Source organism: Urocitellus parryii, chromosome 5 (genome assembly GCF_045843805.1).
Source record: "Urocitellus parryii isolate mUroPar1 chromosome 5, mUroPar1.hap1, whole genome shotgun sequence".
NCBI lineage: Eukaryota > Metazoa > Chordata > Mammalia > Rodentia > Sciuridae > Urocitellus > Urocitellus parryii.
The window spans coordinates 69,331,599-69,352,948 of record NC_135535.1 but is presented as its reverse complement, the minus strand read 5'-3'; the positions used below and the strand labels follow the sequence as shown (position 1 = coordinate 69,352,948).

The 21,350-nt window shown below is 41.4% G+C and overlaps 1 protein-coding gene across 6 annotated transcripts in view; it reads right to left on the bottom strand.

The window, feature by feature from the left end:
- Positions 1-20,829, bottom strand: part of Slc38a1 (solute carrier family 38 member 1) — a 63,163-nt gene extending 42,334 nt beyond the window's left edge. For 2 of the 6 annotated variants that reach the window (XM_026400613.2, XM_026400617.2), the window contains exons 1-3: positions 20,660-20,829; positions 7,682-7,796; positions 4,221-4,438 (exon numbers count right to left, since the gene is read on the bottom strand). In XM_026400613.2, coding sequence (XP_026256398.1) covers positions 4,221-4,342 — 122 coding nt within the window. In that variant the 5' untranslated portion in view covers positions 4,343-4,438; positions 7,682-7,796; positions 20,660-20,829. The other 4 variants (XM_026400614.2, XM_026400615.2, XM_077798212.1 and 1 more) reach the window with 4 other exon arrangements.
- Positions 20,830-21,350: the final 521 nt, after the last annotated feature.

Sequence of the window (21,350 nt, the reverse complement as noted above, 5' to 3'; positions counted from 1 at the left end):
AGACAGAAGCAAGGGAAGAATATTCTAACTAAATATGGGAAGAAGTTATGGAATCTTCTTCCCTTAAGTATACAAAATATATTAGGAAAAAAGAAGAAAGAACTTTTCAAGGGTCCTCTTTGGTGACTTAAAAAAAGTCACTACATGAACTCCAAAAAATATATAAAGACCAAAAAAGATTGATTTAGGGTGTGATGACAGGAGTTACCTCAAGTTCTTTTAAGAACAAATCTTAATGAAAGTCTTTGTTAAATAACACCCGGTTCATAACAATGATCATCCACAGATAGAAATGAGAACAGCAGCAGATAAGTATGGAAATATTTGAAGAGTATTCTGGATACACTTAGGATAATCTACAAATATTTCAACAAATTTAAGAGAGCAATAACCAGCAGTCATCCAAAACCTAAAGCAATATTGTTGCTCTTTGGGGTGGAGAAAAAAGGAGTCCTTGCCAAAGAAAGAGGGTTGTAGCTTTATTGAGACAGACTTTTCTCATACTAAGAGGCTTACTATTGCCAGACACAGTGCCAAGTACTTTAGGTGGATTTTCTCATCTATTTTCATTAATTACATGTGGTTGGTACTGTTTTCGTGCTATTTTAGAGAAATTAAATAACTTGACCAAAGTTACATTGCTAATTACTAAAACTGTTGTGCCAGAATTTGAACCTAAGCAGGCTGATTACAGAGCCTAAGTTCTTAACCTAAAATAGTACTACATTACACATTCCCCAACAATTCCATTATTTCTGTCTTACAAGGATGGGCCTGAGCTTAGAACGTAAGATCACATAGATCTATGACAGAGCCAGGATTCCACACAGGTCTACTTCCACAGCCATCTACTTTACCCCCCACACACCCTTCATTCAAAAAGTAATTATTTGGAATGTCCCCCCTGTGTCTAATATAATGATCAGTACAAGGAAGAAAGAGATGACTGAGACAGTCCCTCTCAAGAGGCTCACGTCCCGAAGGAGCCTAAAGCTTGCTACTCAGAAGTACGGTCCATAGACCAGCAGTTTGGGAATCACCTGGGAGCTTGCCAGGAGTCATGATCTCAGGCCCCAACCCAGCCCTACCAAATCAGAGTCTGCATTTTAACAAGGTTTCTAAATGTTTCATGTGCACATCAAACTATCTACAGCCCTGATCTAGTAGACATTTCGAAAGCTTTGTCATTACAGGTAGAGATTTTTAGGATTAAACCCCAAAATTAGGGCATGAAATAAAATAAAATAAAATAAAAACATTGAACTGGAATAACTGTAGATATTTTAATGCTCAAATGGTTCTCTTTTGGTTTTCACCTTTTTTTTCCCCCTCAGTACTGGGGAATCAAACCCAGGACCTCGTATATGCCAGACAAGCACTCTATAGTCCCAGTCCATTTTATTTTTTATTTTGAGACAGGGTCTAAATTGCTCAGACTGGCCTTGAATTTGTGATCCTCCTGCTTCAGCCTCCTGAGTTGCTGAGATTATAGGTGTGCACCACCCTGCTGGGATTCTACTACATCATCATCATCATCATCATCATTAATTTGGTAGCAGGGATTGAACCCTCTCTAAATTGCTGAGACTGGTCCCAAAATTGCCATCCTTCTGCCTCAGCCTCCCAAACCTCTAGGATTATAGAGCTCTACTCTGTAATAACAGAGTAAAGCATGCCTGGCTCTACTCTATTATTAACTAAACTTAAAAAATAATTCTTATTGTGAATTGTAATGCATTCTGCTGTCATATATAAAGAAAAAATATAAATTAAAAAAAGAAACTGAAAAAAATAATAAAATTCTTATTGTATCCCCGTGAGGAGTTTGCAGGCAAACTAGATGCCAACTAATCTGGGTTCAGCATTGTTTTCAACATTTTCTCTAGCATCTTAAAAAGAGTCACTACTACCTAGCAGTTCACTATTTGGGAAGGGGTGTGTTCTTTAGGTTCATATAATTGGTCCGGCCTTCTTCCCACAAATGCGAGAAAGCTACAAAAGGAGTGAAAAATATTCAGGTATAGCTTTTGCAGAAACCATAGATTACTAGAATATGCCAGCAATAAGCCAAGTCACCCATTGAGGGCCTTAAGATTGGCAGAGTTTTTTGTTTGTTTTATGTTTTGTTACCTTTATTAGCTTCAGTGTTATCATATGCTATTTTAAATTTAATTATCTTTGAGCCAGAAAAAAAAAAAATAAGACTTGTGAACTATGTCAGTGAAGGAAGGGAAATAAAATGAAGAAAGAAAGAAAAGCATCAGAATGCATTGGAAACAGTGGAACCAAAGTCTACAAAACCAGTGGTCAGCACCCACAGCTCTGAACCAGCTCACAGACCAAGTCATAGTCTATGGGGAAGTGAGTTCATGTGGGCAAAGGGCCCAAGTCTGGGATGAGGATGGGTATTTTTTTTTTTTTTTCACCTACTGCAAATGGAAATCACCTAAAACTTTAACAGTTAGAGTAAGTAAAACTTAAAAAAATCAAGTTCAGATTCTAAACTGAATGTTATAAATGATGTCGAGGCTATGTTGCTATGAGAATGAAGATTTGTTAAAAACCAAAATGTGGGCTGGGGATGTGGCTCAAGCGGTAGCGCGCTCGCCTGGCATGCGTGCGGCCCGGGTTCGATCCTCAGCACCACATACCAACAAAGATGTTGAGTCCGCCGAGAACTTAAATAAATAAATAAATTCTCTCTTTCTCTCTCTCTCTCTCTCTCTCTCCCCCTCTCCTCTCTTTAAAAAAAAAAAAAAAATGTCCCAGTTGTGACTGTTCAGTGAAGGTCAGCAGTGACTACAGAACACTCCAGGAGTAAAGGGCACAAAATGGCACGGAACCATTAACCTAGCTTTTCAACCAACACCCAAGTACAACCAGAGACAGAGGGAAGAGCAGAAAGACACAGACCTAGACAACTCTGTATGTGCCCATGCAAAAGTTATCTTATTTCTCTGAGCCTTGGCTTCCTTATTTGTAAACTGAATTTTAAAATTTTCCTCATTTGCAGAAGACAACTCGCCTTGCATCACAGTTGTAAGAGTATATGGTATCATGTAAAATACCTGGCATTCAAGAATTGGCAGTTAGTATGACTCAAAAAAAAAAATGAAAGAAAGTAAACTTGAGTCCAATAATAACAATCGTCATCTAACACAATAAATAATACTTACATGATTATTAAGGAAAAGAGCCTGAGTTGAGGACTTAATATTCATTTTAGAGAGGAAAAATGAAAATTCTAAGTGTTCTAAGTGACAGCTAATTCCTTTGGTGGGCTTTCAGTTACTCACTAAATGAGAACACAGAATAGACTACCAGAAAGATTTTTATAATGATATCTGGTTAATTTACAAAATGCTCTTATCTCCCCCTACCCCAATTTCCTGCTGACCTTACCAAAGTGACTTATTGGTGTTCTAATAAATAGTCTGACACATACCACTCTCCTTCTGCTAGACTTTCAGGAGGCTAAGCCACTAACTCTCAAGCCACTTCCTGCCAAGGATCCACATAAACCAGCTAAAAAATCAGTTAAGTCAGAAAATGTCTCAAATCATTTAAAAGACATACTGTTTGTTCTGCTCTTATAATTAAGAGACCCAAGCGTTGGGAGGACTCGCCCAAGGGCACATCTAGTGGTGGGAGCTTCCAAACCAGCCTTCTTTCCCCTCCTGCCCCTCTATTTTTCTTTCTCCTCATGTACCATTTCTCTACAATACACTCTCATAATGGCAAATGGGCACAATTATTGTTATTATTATTTAAAATCCACAATATAAATGATGCTCATAATGATGACATAATTCTAGTTTTAACATAGGTTCACTGGCAAATGCAACGTGGACCACTTCTTGATTCAAATGTGTACCAATGAGTGTAGTACATATTCAGATATGGGATGCAGTGAAATTCCAACAGTCTAATTCATCAGCACAGAGCTTTTGAAAGTTTGGGCTGGTTGGGGTCCAATGTATTTATACATTTTTATTAGACTCAATTGAAAGATTTGAAAAGATGAATAAATTACTTTCCTATTTGCTTCATCTGCTATTGCAGACTATGCCCAACAGATGTCACATCAGAAATTCAAATTGCATCTTCAAATGGAGAATAACTTTAGTAATGAATAATTCAAACGAATAACGGAAAACCGAAATAATTTTTAAAAGCCATTTCTTTCACTGGATTGAAAATATTAGTGGAAAAATACTCACCTATTTATTTGACCATTTTCTACTTCGGTGAAATCATTGGAATCATTGCTAATGTTATCATCCTCGGGCACTGTCATGTTTTGCAACTCAGTTAATTCGAGTCCACTTTTGAAATGCATCATGTTTAGAAGTTATTTATAGTCAAAACAATTAGTCCAAATTTCTCGTTTTGAGTGTATGTAGTAGCAGATAGCAGCAAATATATATGTGTGATACCCCTGAAATATAGCAAAATTAAAAAAGACTTAATCATGTGAAAAATACCACTGATGAAAAATGAACTATTATAAGTAAACAGTAAATTTACTAATAATGCAACTTTTACATTTTGCTAGTAGAATGCATTAAGGCAAATCTTTGCACCTCAAAACATAGAAGCCTACCTGTAAAGTTTATGCCTCTCATAAATTCCCCTTTATTTTTAACTGTAAAATGAGTCATATCCTATAACCTTTATGTTCACATTTAGAGGAATGCCTTATCAGCTCCAGGCAATATAGATACTCTTTTATGAAATCGTGTGTTTAAAATGAAACCGAGTCAGTTATTTTAATGTGTCAGATCACAGGGCACATAATATAGCTGGAGTGCAGGCTGCACAGGCACAGAGCACCCTGATGTAGCAATTCCAGTTAAATAAAAATGCAAATCCTCATTCAAGTGGCATCAACAAAGATTGACAGACAACTCAACCTGGTGGCCAACCAAGCAAAAGACAGATATTGTTTTGAAATTTAGCAAATAGTTTATCCATCAACTGCAAGAGATTAAATCAATCTCTTCAGTGAAATCACTCCAATGTCAGGGAATTAAGGAATTAAAAACTCATACTCAGGGGATTTTGGCTAGTCCACCTGCTACTCTATTTCCTCATCAGAAATGAAAGACTATCAGAACTCACATTTTATCCTACACGGATGATTGTGGATTAGATTTCTGAGAGGTCACCAATGAAATATCCAGAAGAGGAAGAAAGAGTTTTGGGGCACTGCATCACAAGTCAGAAAGAAGGTGGCCAGAGAGGTGAATACCCATAAATACTAGGGAGCCTCACTGGGATTCTTAGTGACATAATGGGGACCCACGAATGAGGCAGAATGTCAATAGGAATTTTGGTTTTTCATACTTCCAAATGGCAAACATCTTGAACAACAAAATATTTTGTCTGATTCTGAATTCCGTAGGATGACTCTAACTTAGTTAAGAGTAAGAACTTTATCACGCCCATCTACACATCCTAGTATATCGCAGCAAGCATTTTACTCATTGATAATATTTTAAGGACCCACAGAAAGTACCTTAGAATGATACTTTTCAGGTGTTCCCTTCTTCTCTTTCCATATCCAGGCCAAATATTCCTTTTCCTTTACATGGCCTCCTATCTAGAATGACTTCCCTGGTTTCAGGGTCCTTTAATTTTTCACAACATACTTTCTAATCCCTCATGTGGCAGGAACCTCTTCCTTTTACAGGGCAGGGCCACTCCTGGAAGTCAGGAAGCCAAGACAGAGAAATCTGAACCCTGCTCCTCCTGGCCTGAAGCTGACTGATCTGGCTACAGTACTCCTGGCTCTAACTGCTTCTAGTGCCTTCACACAGTACCCATGGTCCCCACCATCTTTACTCAGCAAAAGTTGAAATTCTTTAAACCCCACTCTCACTTCTTGGCTCCCTTTGATGAAAGCTATTCAGAAGGGCTAGCCCAGGTAATTTCTAGGACTCCTGCCAAACTGATTCTGCTTGCCTGACTACTCAAAGGCCACTGAAGTGATGCTACAGGTCTAACAGAAAGCTAATGCAGGCTTGGAGTTTCCAATCTGGGTTAAGAAGTCTTTTTCTCTCTTCAAACTGGAAGGAAGTAGGGCACAAGACAAAAATTTTCTGAGGTGAAGAGAGGTTGATTAATAATAGATTTGGAGACTACTGTTTGAATTTAAGCTTTCTTTTTCTTCCTTCCCAGTACTGGGGATTTAACCCAGGGGCACTATACTACTAAAATACACTCCAGCTCCCTGTCCCCCACCTTTTTTTGTGGTGCTGGGGATGGAACCCAGGGCTTTGTGCATGTGAGGCAAGCACTCTACCAACTGAGCTATATTCCCAGCCCTTGTTTTTTATTTTGAGACAGGGTCTCGCTAAGTTGCCAGAGTTGGCTTTGAACTTGTGATAGTCCTACCTCAGACTCCTAAGTGAGATTACAGGCATGTGCCTCTGTGCCCAGCATTGAATTTAAACTTTCATATCAAATATATGTGTTTGTGTGTAGTATATAAACAGCACACATGTAACTAATTACTTAAAGAAATGAGCTAAAGACAAAAGACGACAGAAAACCTGGCCAATAAAATCAGGTCAATATTAGACAAATGTCAGTAGGAACTAATCATATGGAATAAATTTTGCTATAAAATAATCTGTATGAAATCTAACTTGTTCTGGAATATGAAGAGAAAAACAAAGTTAGTGACACCTATCACCATGTCTGAGGCTACACTTGGGAAACACTATCCATTCAATGTATTTATTGAGTGCTAAGTGATGGAATGGTTCAAAAAATTTGAAAAGTGTCATATTCAGGCATCTGGAGGAGCTTTGTGGAAAAGTAACTTTGGACTGAACATTGAAAACAATCGTTTTCTGAGAGCAATATAGGCTCACTCGAGAATCTTTAGAACAATATCATAAAAGAAATTGTATTCCCTAAAAATGGGCCATTGTTGGATTTTAATGCATTTCCTCTCCACCTTTTCTTCCCCACCTTTTTCTCCTTCTCAATTTATCCACCTCTACAACACCTCACCATTTATTTGTTTGTTTGTTTGTTTATTTATTTATTTATTTTTGGCACCAAGGATTGAATCCTGGGGTATTTAACCATTGAGCTACATCCCCAGCATTTTTCTATTTTTTTATTTTGAGACGGGAGCTTGCTAAGTTGCTTAGGGCCTTGCTAAGTTGCTGAGGCTGGCTGAACTCATGATCCTCCTACCTCAGCCTCCCAAGTAGCTGTGATTACAGGCGCCACTGCCACTGCACCTCCCTCCACCCCCCTTTAAAATTTAACATGTGGATTTTAGATTGTTTTCAATCTACTTTCTTCATGGAATGGCATCTTATAAGCATTTTGATGAATAGAAGTATGTTTAAAAAAAACATTAGTTCTTGCTGGGTGCGGTGGTGCACGCCTGAAATCCTAGCGGCTCAGAAGGCTGAGGCAGGAGGATGGAAAGTTCAAAGCCAGCCTCAGCAACAGCAAGGTGGTAAGCAACTCAGTGAGACCCTGTCTCTAAATAAAATACAAAATAGGGCTGGGGAGGTAGCTCAGTGGCTGAGTGCTCCTGAGTTCAATCCCCAGTACCACATCCCCCCAAAATATTAGTTTTTTATTAATAAACAAATAGGTCTTTGTAAAAAATGGTTTTGCAAATGAAATGAAACAGGTAAAAAGAAAAAAAAGTCACCTGTTAAATCAGCAAGAAGAGATGATCACTGGATACGTACTGCTGTATTGCATTCCAAGGTTCCTCTATGCGCATAGATCCGCTGCCTGGCACACTGGAGACACTCAGTAAGTATCTGTTAAATGAAAGAATGAGTATAAATTTAAAAACATATACATTTACAAAGATGGAAATCATGCCAATCATTAAGCTTTTAAAATATATATGTATTTTTTTCACTTGACAAGATACCATTTTCTATCCTGAGTTCTGTCAGTAAACCAAGTCTACACTATTACTACATATGCTTGGTTAATTGATTGACTGTGCCAGAAATGGACATCTGACCCACTATCGCTGGACAGACTGCTTGGTGGAAAGAAGACTGACAGGTGGAGACGGGGCCTGAGCCTAGACTTCAACCCAGAGAGACAGAAAGTACAGGTTGAATTTAAAAAACAAAGAACTACATTTTCACTGAAAGATAAGAAACAATCATCAAACTATGCAATTAATTAAAAGGCATGCTGGGGTCATCGTGTGAAAATCCTGGCGTTAACCTAATCATAATTACTATCTCTCAACAAATTACAATTCACTCAGCACAGAACACTTCTGATCCGTACCACAATCTTGTAAGATACTTAAGGTAAGCATGATTATCCGGGTACACTTACTGGTACATTTTTCAATGGTACTCATGTTAAATACATAAATTTACTCTCTATGTGGAATTATATACCCAAGGAAGGAACAAATACAAACTTATCTTGCTTTAAGTCACTTAACGCCTGTCGAAGCAAGCACGGCATCCCATATAAACGGATGGTATGCCAAAAAAAATGTTTGCATGATAGAGATCAAATTACATGGCAGAACAAAGACTATGTCCACAAAGGTTTCAGAGACATATATACACACACATATGACACACATGCATGGGTGCATGAAGGAAGGAAAACAGTCAGGAACGTAGAAAAGGAGGAAAAATAAATAGGGCCTGGAGAAGTCAGGTAAGGCTTTCTAAAGAGACAGGACTTGAACTGTGTGTAAAGACAGTTAAGATTACACTGGAAACAGTGCTAATACACCAACTGCTGATGGTACTGTGTGGTGGGAATGTGTGATGGGAATGGTAGTATGTGGTGGGATGGACAACTCAGTTGTTTCCACCTTTTTTTAGTAGAGTTCACAACATGTAGGAAGAAGTAAACTCCATTTCCCACACCCTCTTACAGCCAGGGATCTAGCAGTGATTACATTTCACCATCAGAGAGTAGTAGTGGCGGGAGAAGGCATCCATTTTGCTGGAACAATTCTAACAGGTATAGCAAGTAGGTGGCACTAGAGTCAACAGCTGTAGTCATGATTCCTCATTGTCAGATCTGGCCTGAGTGATGTGTTCCTGGAGCATGCAATGGTAACAGTGGCTTCCTAGTTTACGACTTCCTGATGTAGGTACAATTAGCAGTTGACCTTAGTCAGCCAGCTGAATGGTGCAGTTATGGTAATTATTCTTAGACACCCAGCCTATCACCTCCTCTGTCTGCAATTTTATAGGTTCTTAATTCCTTGTTAAACTTTTTTGGTTTATCATAGAAAAATCTCAGTTAAATGCAGCTAAAACCTGACTGATATCTTTAATTTTATCCTTCTTTTTATTTATTTATTTACTTACTTACTTATTTTTTGGTACTAGGGATTGGAACACAGGGTCTTGTACATGCTAAGCACATACTTTACCCCTGAATTACTCTCCCAACCTCTCTTTTAAAATTTGTATGTGAAATTTTAAATACATACAAAAGTAGACCAGTATAATGAACAACCATTTGCCAATTTCAACAATTTTCAATTCAGGGCAGTCTGGCTACATTTTTATCCCCACCCACCATCACCTGGAATTTTTCAGCATTATCTTTAAAAGGTAAGCCTGTCATTTTCAACAATACCACCATATTACTCTCAAACCTAGAAAATAACAAGCTGTGCGCAGTGGTACATGCCTGTAAGCCCATTGGAGGCTGAGGCAGGAGGATCATGAGTTCAAAGCCAGCCTTAGCAACTTAAGAGAGGCCCCAAGCAACTCAGCCAGACAACTGATTCTAAATAAAATATTTTAAAAGGGCTAAGGATATGGCTCAGTGGTAAAGTGCCCCCGGGTTCAATCCCTGGTACCAAAAAACAAAAACAAAAAAAAACCTCTAAAAAATAACAATTCCTTACTATTACTACATATGTTGCTATACAGACTAAAATTGATAATATCTTATGAGTCATTGTTGTTTTTTAAGAAGAACTAATAGGACCATACCTCTCCTGGCTCAACTCCCCAAAATCAACTTTGATAGCTTGGCCAGTGGTATTGAGACAATAGACATTTCTCCAAACAAGACACAACAGTGACCAAGTGTGTATGAAAAGTGCCTAACGGTCACTAACCAGGGAAATGCAAATCAAAACCACAAGGAGCTATCACTTCACACCTGTTAGGATGGCTATCATCAAAACCTCCGGAGATAACCAGGGTTGGCAAGGGTGTGGAGAAAAGGAAATCCTCGTATATTGTTGGAGGAAACAAATTGAGATTCCTAAAGAAATTAAAGATAGAACTACCAAATGACCCAGCAATCCCTTTACTGGGCATGTACCCAAAGGAAATGAAGTCACCACCTCTTAAAGATACCTGCACTCACATGTTCTTTCCAGCATTACTCACAAGAGTCAAGATATGAAGAAAAAGAAAAAAAAAGTGTCCACTGATGGACTGATGGATGGATACATTAAGAAACTGTGATCCACACACACACAGTGGAATGTGATCCAGCCTGAAGAAAAGAGCCTGTCATTTGCCACAAATGGATTAACCTGAAGTACACTATGCTAATTGAAATAAGCCAGGGACAGAAAGAAAAATACTGCAAGATCTTACACGTGGAAAGTAAAAAAAAAAAGAAAATGTATACACAGAGAATTAAACAATGATTACAGGAGCCAGTGGGGAATGGGAAAATGTAGGCCAAAGGATATAAAGTTGCAGATAGGTAAGAAGAACCAGTCTAGAGATCTAATGTACAACAGGAGGATGAGAGTTATATTGTATTAGATTGGGGATTTTTGTTAAAAGTAGACTTTAGATCTTCTTGTCACACAAAAAAAGAAGAAAATGTCATTTTATATTTGAAATATATATAATTTTTTTTAAAGAGATAGTTTTAAGCATAAAATCCAAAATAGCCCTGTTCTCCCTGGCCATCTCTTCCCATAACTGACTAAGCTTGTTCATACATGTTGGGTCCTTAGATCTCTGCACTCTTAGATGACGTTATGTAGATATAGCTATGTGCTAATATGGATATATTTCACAAAGCCTCAGAGAGGCTAAACAGGGTACCATGCCAGGTATCCTCACTTTTAGCTAGATTGTATCGGCCTGATGTGATAATCTTAGGTTCTAATTGGCAATTTCACACATTTTGGGGGGTAATAAAACTGGGAAGTGAAATGACATATTAAGTTTATGATGAAAACTCACTAAATGTGGAGCTGGGGTTGTGGCTCAGTGGTAGAGCACTTGCCTCCTGTGTGTTAGGCACGCAGCATCACATATAAATACATAAATAAAATAAAGGTCCATCAACTACTTAAAAAAAAACTCACTAAATGTTACACCTGAGATCTGGACATTGCATTGTACATAATTTGTACCTCAATTAAAAGCTTAAAGTTGTTAGTCAAACTCTTTGAAACCTGGGAGTTAAGTAATAATAAAAACAGCCTTTAGTGGTGAAAAGGCTAGGAGCCAGCAAACAATCTCAGAAGTGTTTTATCTCCTGTTGCCTAAGGCTCTAGGCTTGCCCCCTCTGGCTTCCCTGGCCTCTGTCTTTCATTCTCTGAGCTCCTTATCTGCAAAGTAACCTGGTCTAGAACCTTGAACCACACCCCCCCCCCTTTACTTCCAACAGCCTCAGAACTCCTTGCTTTTGTTTTCATCTGTCCCCTGAAATCATGCTTGATTGGTATTCTCTGGCTCCTCCACTACAGAGCTGTGTCATTTTGAGCAAGTAGTTTAACTTCTCTTTGTCTCAGTTTTCTCATCAGTAAAATGGAAGTATGACCCATCTTGAACAGTCACAAAGATTCCATGATTTAGTCCATGGGCAGCACTTACTTTTGTGACTATGTTTCCTACTGTAAAAATCTAACCAAGACAAGTGGCTTTTCCCAGTCCTCATCCTGAGTCCCCACCTCTCCCACCTTGCTTCTCTCTGCATCCTTCCTGGCTACTTCCTCTGCCAACTCCCTTCTTCCTCCCAGAATAAAGGGCTCTTTGGCCCTCTACTCTTCCTGCTCCACACATTCCAAATTCTTTCCTTTTTAGGACTTCAAGATCCCACAAGGGCATCTTTCAGATCTTTTTTTCCATTTTATGCAACTAGGATTCCTTTGCATTATGATATAGGATCTCCCTCTTAAATACTCATTGAGAATGATCATACCACTTAACCTGTCCCGTGTTTTTTTCATCTGTAACATGAGAGGGCAGGAGGGAGAGATGATCTCTCAGGTTTCTTCCTGCTTAGAAAAAAAATTTCCACAAATTCTTTACCTTCTCAGGCTGCCTGCTGGACTCCACAAGTGAAAAAACCGACCTCACGCGCCAGCTTTTCTATGTCTGTTTAAGATAATGTACATTCTCCTGTCACCCAGACTTGAAACCTGGCTAACACTTTAATACAAACCTCCTATCTAATCAGTCACCAAGTCCTGCCAACTTTCCTTCATCCTGTCCCATCTCTTCCTCCCTTTCCTTGCAGTCCCACAACCCTCACGTGGCCCCAGTCACTCTCCTCTGTAGAAGACAAATCTTCCTGAAAATGAGTGTCTTGCACATTTTTCTTCCCAACTTGCCAAACATCACTGTTCCACACATCCACAGGGCGAAGTCTAATTACTGGAACCTAGAATGCAAAGCCCAGATGGCTCATCACTATCTCTTCCCCTTTCCTTCCCACCACATCCCATTGGAACCTAGCGCTCCCTCCACTCCCTCAGAGATTCTGTTCCCATGCAGCTTTCTGCTTTACATTCCTCATCCTCCTGCTTCTGAACACATCTCCCACCTTCCCATCAAGCCTGGACTAAACAATGAATGACACAATGAATGACGTTTCTTTCAAAGCCTAGCTTGTCGGCTTTGTCTAACAATGTCCAATCAATCCCTGTTTACTCTTCCTGCTCCATCATGCCTTTCACCAATGAGCAATCTGTGGTTGATTGTTTACTTAGGAAACCTTGCAACACTGCTATGCAGATTACGCACTGGCTGACAGCAAGGGTTGCCATATATTTTAATAATTGTTTTATTTACCATTTTAACTCCTTGGGAACAGGGACCACAGTTCCCCTGGATCCCTAGCACATGGCGATAGTAGACATGTGTTAATAATAAAAAGAAGGATGAAATTTAAAAAGAAAGCTATGATCATCTGCCCGCAGACAATGTATTCAGCAATTCTTTCAAACACAATCTCTGTAGGAAAACAAAACAAAATCGAGAACAACGTGGATAGCCCCGTCTCATCGTTTTTCAATAAGTCTACCACTGAATTTCCTGGGCAGGTGAAAAAATACACTTAAAACTGTAAAGTACTACATAAACGTAAAGTACATGTCACGAATATTCAGGCCACTGAACTTGGTACATTTGGAAACTGCTGGTATGATTTATGAAAGTCCAGAGACAGAGTTGTATTAAAGCTGAGGTTCTCAACTGAGGAGATAGTTGGCAAAGTCTAGAGGCCTTTTTACTTGTCACAAGTGAGAGGGTGCAGTAGGCATCCAGTGGAAAGAATCCAGGAATGCTGCTAAACATCCATAACAAAGAGTCATCTGGTCCAAAATGTCAGTGGCAGTGCTGAGGGTGAGAAGATGTTATAGGAAACTCACAGGGGATGAACACTGACTATTTCTGCCAGGGGCCTGGAGATGAGCCACTAACTTGCAGGAGCAGACTGCCCACTGTGTCCTATCTTGTCCAATGACCCAATACCTGTTTTTACTGTTCCATAATTCCTTTTCTATTCAAGTTCCTCGGAAAAATCTGTTATGAATATGCCCATCCTATGACGTCTGGGAATTAACCTTTCTATATTGAGATGTTTTGGAACTATTCTGATTTCAAGAGAGAAAATAATGATAAACTCCAGAAATTAAGTCAACCCATAAGTTTGAATGTAGGAGTACAGACCATATATTACATTGAAAAATCAACAGCATTTGAAGCTTCGTTTAAACAGGGAGCATATTAGTCTATGTACTAACAAAATTAAAAGCATTTCTCATTAACTGAAAATGGATTTCAATAATTACTAAAAACTTATGAAGTAGAAACAACATGGAATATTTCAGCCTTTGTGAAAATTTTTCTTTGTATCTATATGTTTTTGTCCTGATGACATTTCTGGTCAAGGACTGTTCTAGAACTAAAAACAATGAATAAGAGTTTTGATGGTTAGTTTTTAAGTCCTAGCTAAGCTATGACATTTACAAAATACTCTAGGAAAAATAGAAATATTGAGAAGTTTAAAGCACTATGAAGTGGTTATATATCAAGAGGATCATTTCTAAAAAGAAACCTTTAAAAATATACCCGCATTGAAAAGAAAAAAAAAGGAACAAAAGACACTTCATAATTCAAAACCAAGTGATGGAAGTGTTTGAACAATTCCTTTCTTCTCTCCAGGTCTCAGGAAGGTTGGATTAATGGATGATGCTTTCTCAAATATCTCCCCCAGTTCTGAAGTCCTCTGATTATACAGACTCTTCCTGAATGGTTCACTTTCAAAGATAAGATGGACCTCTTTTGAATAGTTGACTTAGTAGATAAGTAGTCCTCAATTCTGAGGCAAGCCTGTGCAGACTAAACAATGAATGATGTTTCTTTCAACATCTGGAAGTTTTTTTGTTTTTTTTAAATAGTGATAAGGGAACAACAAATACCCACAGTTTCTGACTTAATGGGTCTAGGATGAGATCCAAACATGGGTATTTTAAATGCTTTCTAGGGGATCTGAATGTGCAACCAGCCTTAAAATCTACAGATTTAATCACAGCAACTCAGGAAGCTGAGGCAGGAGGATCAGAGTTCAAAGACAGCCTCAGAGATTTAGCAAGGCCCTAAGCAATTTAGCAAGACCCTGTCTCAAAATTTACAAAAATGTAAGAAGGGCAGGAGATGTGGCTCAGTGGTTAAGTGCCCCTACCCCCATTCAATCCCCAATATCAAAAAACAAACAAACAAACAAACCAAAACAAAACAAAACAAAAATCCACTCTACAGATTTAGATTAAAAGTTAAAAAAAAAAAGTTAAAAACAAATTTAGCTAGTGTCCGGGCAGGCAAGATAAATGACCAAAGCCAACTGGAGAACAAGTATCCCATCTCTTTCCCCCCAGCTAGCAGTAACCATGAGCCAGAAGTGGTTTTCTTTTTTTCAAAACATGCCAGAAATCCAGATATTAAGTGAAATCCTGATTTTTCAATGTTGGCAATGAACTCCAAACAATTTCAAAAGAAAGTGTAGGTCACACAAAACATGTCCACAGGTTTAATTTGGCCCTAAACCACCAGTTTGCAACCTAAACAAACACCGTTTCAATAGACTAAACTCCACCTTTTCTCCCCTCTGCCCACCCAGTCTCTTCCTTCTACAGCCTGACACAACGTATCCCTTTCCTTCTCCTTTCCATTGTGTCCCTTCTTTTCTAATCCTCTTCGTCATGCCTAAGAGATGGAAACTGAGATCCACATTAAATCTTCATGTGGCCCTGGCTGTATTACTGGACAGGCTTTTACGCCTGGGAAAATTCAGGTTATAAATTGTAACCCAAGGCTGTGGCTCCATGAGGTCAACAACTGGGTGGCTCGGTGACATCAAGGGGAAAAGTTAGTCAAGCTCATAATTTTGCATTGCTAAGACTTCATCAAGCAACAGACTGAGGTCCTCATTGAATTTCTGATTTTGTTTGTTTGCTTTGTTTTAAATAGAGACTACCACATATTAGTGATCCTTCCTTCCTTCCTTTTTTTTTTTTTTTCCTTTTTTTCTGAAATCTGGTGTCTGGGCTTTACTCTACATGAAATCTGAATTTCTGGAGATGGAGCCTGAGTATTGGTAGGTTTTTACAAGGCTGCAGATGAGTTTGCTGTGAAGCCAGGGCTGAGAATCACTAATATCTAAACCCTTCCCCAAACCTGCAGATTAGCAATGTGCTTGACCTCCAGATGACCATCATCTTGAATAGTTCTTTTAACTTGTTCAAGGATTTTCTCTGTTCAGTTCTCATTATATCTTCACAGTTGGGCAGATGGGAAGTGAGGTATAAAAATGTTGAATGAGTTGCCCAAGACTGGGCAGATAGTTATTGGCAAGGAGGACACATTGTAGCCTTGCTGGACACAGTCTTTTGACTGCAGACCCAGGGCTAGTTCCCCCAAACCATGTTGCCACTTTGCTTTCCCAGTCATTGAGCTCATTACCATTGATAACTAATCCTGATACATAAATTATCACTAGAAAACCAATGAATATGCAATCAAATTCTACTAGTAAGCTTAACAGTGTTTTTAAAAGATTCAAGTTGGGTCAGCCTAGCAAGATGTCTTTTTCCGAAGTCCATCATACAGTTTTGAATGTGCCTACTTCTATGCACATACTTCCTTCATGCCCACCCCCACACGTCACAGGCTGGAAAACTTCAGATAGTTCTCCATTAGGATATTATTTTCAGAAAAGCATTTTTAAAAGATTAAACAGAATTGCAAAGGTAAGGGGAACATCACTGGTCAACTTTCCCCACTTCTCCTGAAAGATGATGAACCTGAAGTCCTTTCTACTTTAATATAAATGAAGTGGTAACACCATGCCAAACACATCACATCCATTATCTTAATTAAATCTTCAGGATAACTCAATAAGATGGGCACTACCACTACCACTGTCATCAGCATCCCTATTTAACAACTGAAAAACACTGAAACTTAGAGATGCTAAGGTCGTCCTTGGGGCTAGTAATTTGAGACCTGATGAGACCCCAGTAATGCACGACCTGGGTGACAGTAATGCAAATAGTAGAGGATCAACAAATCCTTAACAACAACCAAAAAAAGTCAATGAAGTGATCAGCAAACACTTCTTCCAAGAGGTAGAAGAATGGCATCTGGCTAGGCTGTCACAAATGATGACTTCAGTGGGCATTCCAGTCTGGAATCCACATAGCTACTGAAGAAGAAAAGTGACGGAAGGGTGTACTGTGAGCCTGTACTGGGAGAAAGGGAACCTCGGGAGAGAGAGGGAAAGGGGAGGAGTCAGAACATGAAGGGTCTTGCCTGCCTCATGAAGGAATTTCGATTTTATTTGTAGGCCACTGGAGGCTCTTAGAAGCAAGGTCTTAAAAAAAAAAAAAAAAGTAAACTGAGTTTTAAAAATACAAATCTCATGGGAGTATCCAGGTTGAATTACAGGAGCAGAGCTTAGTATGAAGGAGGCCAGCTGGGAAGCTCTTCCTCTTCACTTGTTGGCTCCTTCCCTCCTAACCAGGCCTAGAATTTGCATCTTACTCCCTCGACCACTGGATTCTTCCATTCTGTTTCGTGATTCTCATAGTCCAGCCTTCTAGTTGAATTGCTACATCTAGGTCAGGTGACAGGGACCTATACTTGGGCAGTGAGGATGAAGACAAGAGGACAAGTTTGAGAGGCAGTTGCTAGGGCTTAGCCACAGCTCAAAAAGGGAGAGTTGGTGAAAAAGAAAAGCAAAGCAGAACCACACGCAGTGGCACATGCCTATAGTCCCAGACTCTCAGGAGGCTGAGGCAAGAGGGTTGAGAGTTAGAGGCCAGCCCCAGAACCCCAGAAATTTGGCAAGACCCTGGTTCAAAATACAAGAAAGAAAAAAAAAAAAAAAAAAAGCCAGGCGCTGGTGGTGCACACCTGTAATCCCAGCAGCTTGGGAGGCTGAGGCAGGAGGATTGTGTGTTCAAAGCCAGCCTCAGCAAAAAGCAAGGCACTAAGCAACTCAGTGAGACCCTGTCTCTAAACAAAATACAAAAAAAAAAAAAAAAATAGGACTGGGATGTGGCTCAGTAGTCTAGTGCCCCTCAGTTCAATCCCCAGGACCATGTTGGAGAGAAAGAAAGAAAAGCAGTACAAAAAACAAACAAGCAAAACCCCAATATTTCAAACTTAGGAGTAAGGAACAGATAATGGGATATGGAAAGGAAGGGATGATTAACAATATAATAAAGAGGTGGATAAAATGGCTTGACTAAGGTCTCAATCCAGCAAGTACTTATTAAGCAACTATTATGTGCAAGACATTAGGAGAACAATGAGTAAGATGGGTTTTGCCCTCAAGTATCACCCAGAGAGAGGAAAAAAGTAGGATAAACAGGTGTGCACATATATATGCAACAGAATATGTTTAAAGAATAAAAAAAAAAAAAAAACACCTTTAAAATCTATTGACCTCATGTGCTGAATTACATTACAGCAAAGCAGAGTGTAATAAGGAAGTACTTGCTGTTCTTTCTGCTGGACTTCTCCTGATAATTCAAACAGCTGATCTTTTCTCATCACTCAGGTCTTAGGACAGATGTCACCTTTCCACACACTAGGGCCCTTCTAGTGGGTCACTCTATCTCAAGACCTGTTTCTTCATTGCCAGACGAGTATCTATACATGCATGCATATAATGTGCTTCCCCCATGAGAACGGAAGCATCACAGAAGCAGAAATTTGATCTTGTTAGTTGCTACCAGCTACATAGTGAGCCCTCAGGAGAAAACGTATATTCATAATATATCGCATGCAGTACATGGAGGGGAGGCGAATAAACCTCATCAAGATTAAGACCTCAAATCAAAATAGGCCGGTTTCCAGTTGCTTACAGCAACATACTGAGAACTTAAGAGACTCTCAAGAGCAAAGCCATTTTGAGGCAGGGGTTGAAACAAAATCCAGGGGTCCCACACGAGATCAGTGTCTCCACTTGACTGTCTTGCATAGATTACAGGAGTACCCACCCGGTGTGAGAAATTTGACAATGAGGCCAGCCAGCAGCCAGGCTCAGGTTTTATTTCCGTTGTCCTTCTGACGTCAGAAAAAGCACGAGTTTGTTGCACAGTTTCTTCTATCAAGGTGACAAATTACAGCCTCGCTAGGCCCCACATTCTGCCCACCATACATTTAACGTCCCACTCCCCCTTACATTCAAAAATGTAAAAACTCATTGCAGAGATGTCAAACCCCCTTCCAAATGCAAATGAATACAGTTTCCCAGCGGCCGGGTTTTTCCACTCTTACTACGTACATCACGGTAGACTGGTCTGAAAAAAGTACGCGATCCCGGCGGCAGTTAGGTTTCCACGGAAGAAACAGGCTCGTAAAAACTCCAGATCCGCGCCGCAGAGCGAGACACAAAGGACTCAATTGTTAGCACCACCTTCCCCGGCCAAAGGCAGCCTGTGAAAGGCACTGGGAACGGCGTGACGCGGTTACCGCGAAATTCCTTTTGCCGCCATATGCACTCGTGCTTTCAGGGACTACACTTCAGAAGAAACCCAGGGCCTGGAGATTCGGCAACCAAGCGGCGCCTAGGCATCGCGATCGCCTGCGGGGTCCCAGTGGGTGCTAAGAGCTCAGGCGCGCAAAGAAGCGGATTATTTGGGGGGGAGACAAGGGCGGGCCGCACGCAAGATCGAAGGCGCGTTTTCCTCCAGGAGGGAAGCCTGAGAGTTTAACAGCCTTTTGTGGCAACATTTAGGGACCCGAGAGAGGTGATGGGGTGGGGGGAGGAGGTGAGCCTGGAGGGGCGCACAATCCGCGAGGGGCCCGGCTCAAGCGGTGGCCTTTTGTCCGCCGGCTCCAGCGGATCCGCGTCTCGGAAAATAACTACCTCTTTTGCCCTCTCTCTCTCCATTTTGTAAAGAATCTCTTCTGGGCGGGAAAAGACAATGAGTCACTGCCAGCATCCTTTGATAGTTCCCCCTCCGCATCTTCCTACTCGTCCTCATTAGAGACCCGCAAAGCGCGAAGGAGGGGCGACCAACGTGCTCCTGTTTACTCTGCTCGGCGGCTTGGCTCCCTAAATAGTGGCCAGTACCTAGACCTGCCAGCCGCACGCCGCACCCTCGGGGACAACATACGCGCTTCTCGGGGCCCTACCGACTCAGGAAATACCCTCCCCCCCAAGGGGATTCGTACACTTCTCGGCACTCCGCGCCCTCACATTGTCTGCTCTCTCCTTTCAGACCTGCGTGGTCGCTGAACCAAATGAAATGTAACCAGACCTGACGCCACACTCTGCCACCCTAGAAACAGATCAAAAAAGTAAGCCACAGCCCCTTCAAAGGTGAAATCAGGGACCCTGACGCTTCCTCGCATGGCCGCACCTCAGGGAAGAGCAGGGGACTAGGACTTTTCCTTTCCGAAAAGCAAAATCTGAAGACATCAGGCGCAGCCGCGCTCTGCCTCCTTCCATGCTGGGAGAATTTCTACGTTTCAGCCTCCTCTCGAGGCTCAAACCATCACTCCTCTCCCTACCGCCGCTCCCCCAGCCCTCCCTAGGGTGAAAATAATCACCTTACCTTGGGAAATAAAGGGAAAGGTGGCAAAAGGCGATGTCAAAGTGTCCGCCCTTCCGGATATTCCCAACTGCTGTTTGATGTCCTTTGTGTCAAGGTCTGGCTCCCAGGGCAGGGAAAAAAGGTGGTCCTAAATCAGCGAGGGTTGGGCTGGGAAGCTTGGCGTGGCAGATTTCGGAGGAAGGTGAAGGGCGGAGGTTCCCAGCGACCTTCAGGCGCAATGGCGTGGCTGCCCCAGGCCGCGTTCTTTTGGCTCTCTTCCTTTTGGCTGATTGAATTCGAATCTCCTCCCGCCCCCCAGCCACCGCCACCACCAACCCTCACCCACACTCTTATCGCCAGCCTCTCACTTACATCGACACGCTCTGGCGTTCAGGGTCTCGAGCCGTAGTCATTTCCTACTGGGAGGCGCGTGGTCCTTCTGCAGTCTGGGGCTTAAGATGTTTTAACCGGGAAAGTCAGGCCATTCCTCCACCGTCTCCTCCCCTTCTGCGCGCCCGCTTTCAACCAAAGCTGCGTGTCACTAAGTGGTGCTTGTCACATGGTGTCATTGCTGGCGGCCGCGCCTTTCTGCCTTCCTCTAGCAGCTCTGACGTTGCAGTGACCGAGGCTGGAGGCTACTGAGCTTCGGGGGGAAGGGATGAGGGAGGATGCGGGGCGCGCGCGTGAGGGGCTTACTGATGAAAGCTAGGAGAGTGGAGGCTCCACGCTGCCAGGACACCTGCCCCGCGCCCTCCTGGGGCCCGGCAGCGTGCTCCAAACTCGGCTGCGGTAGTGATTGGAGAATGGGAACCTTTGGGGTTGAAGGTGGAATGGCCAACTGGGCATCCGCGGAGGAAAGGAAAGCTGGGCCCTTGGGGCGGAGGGCTACATTTTGGGGTACGCCAGAACCAGCCAGGGCCTAAGAAACGAGAGGAGTTGCATTGTGGGAAGAATGCAGCCTGAGGATGGCCGCAAGAGTGACTGGCGGGAATGCAGCCCAGAAAGCTGCTGGCAGCGCCTGCAGCTACGGGCAGGGATGGAGCCGTGTGTCGGCTCCTTGGGT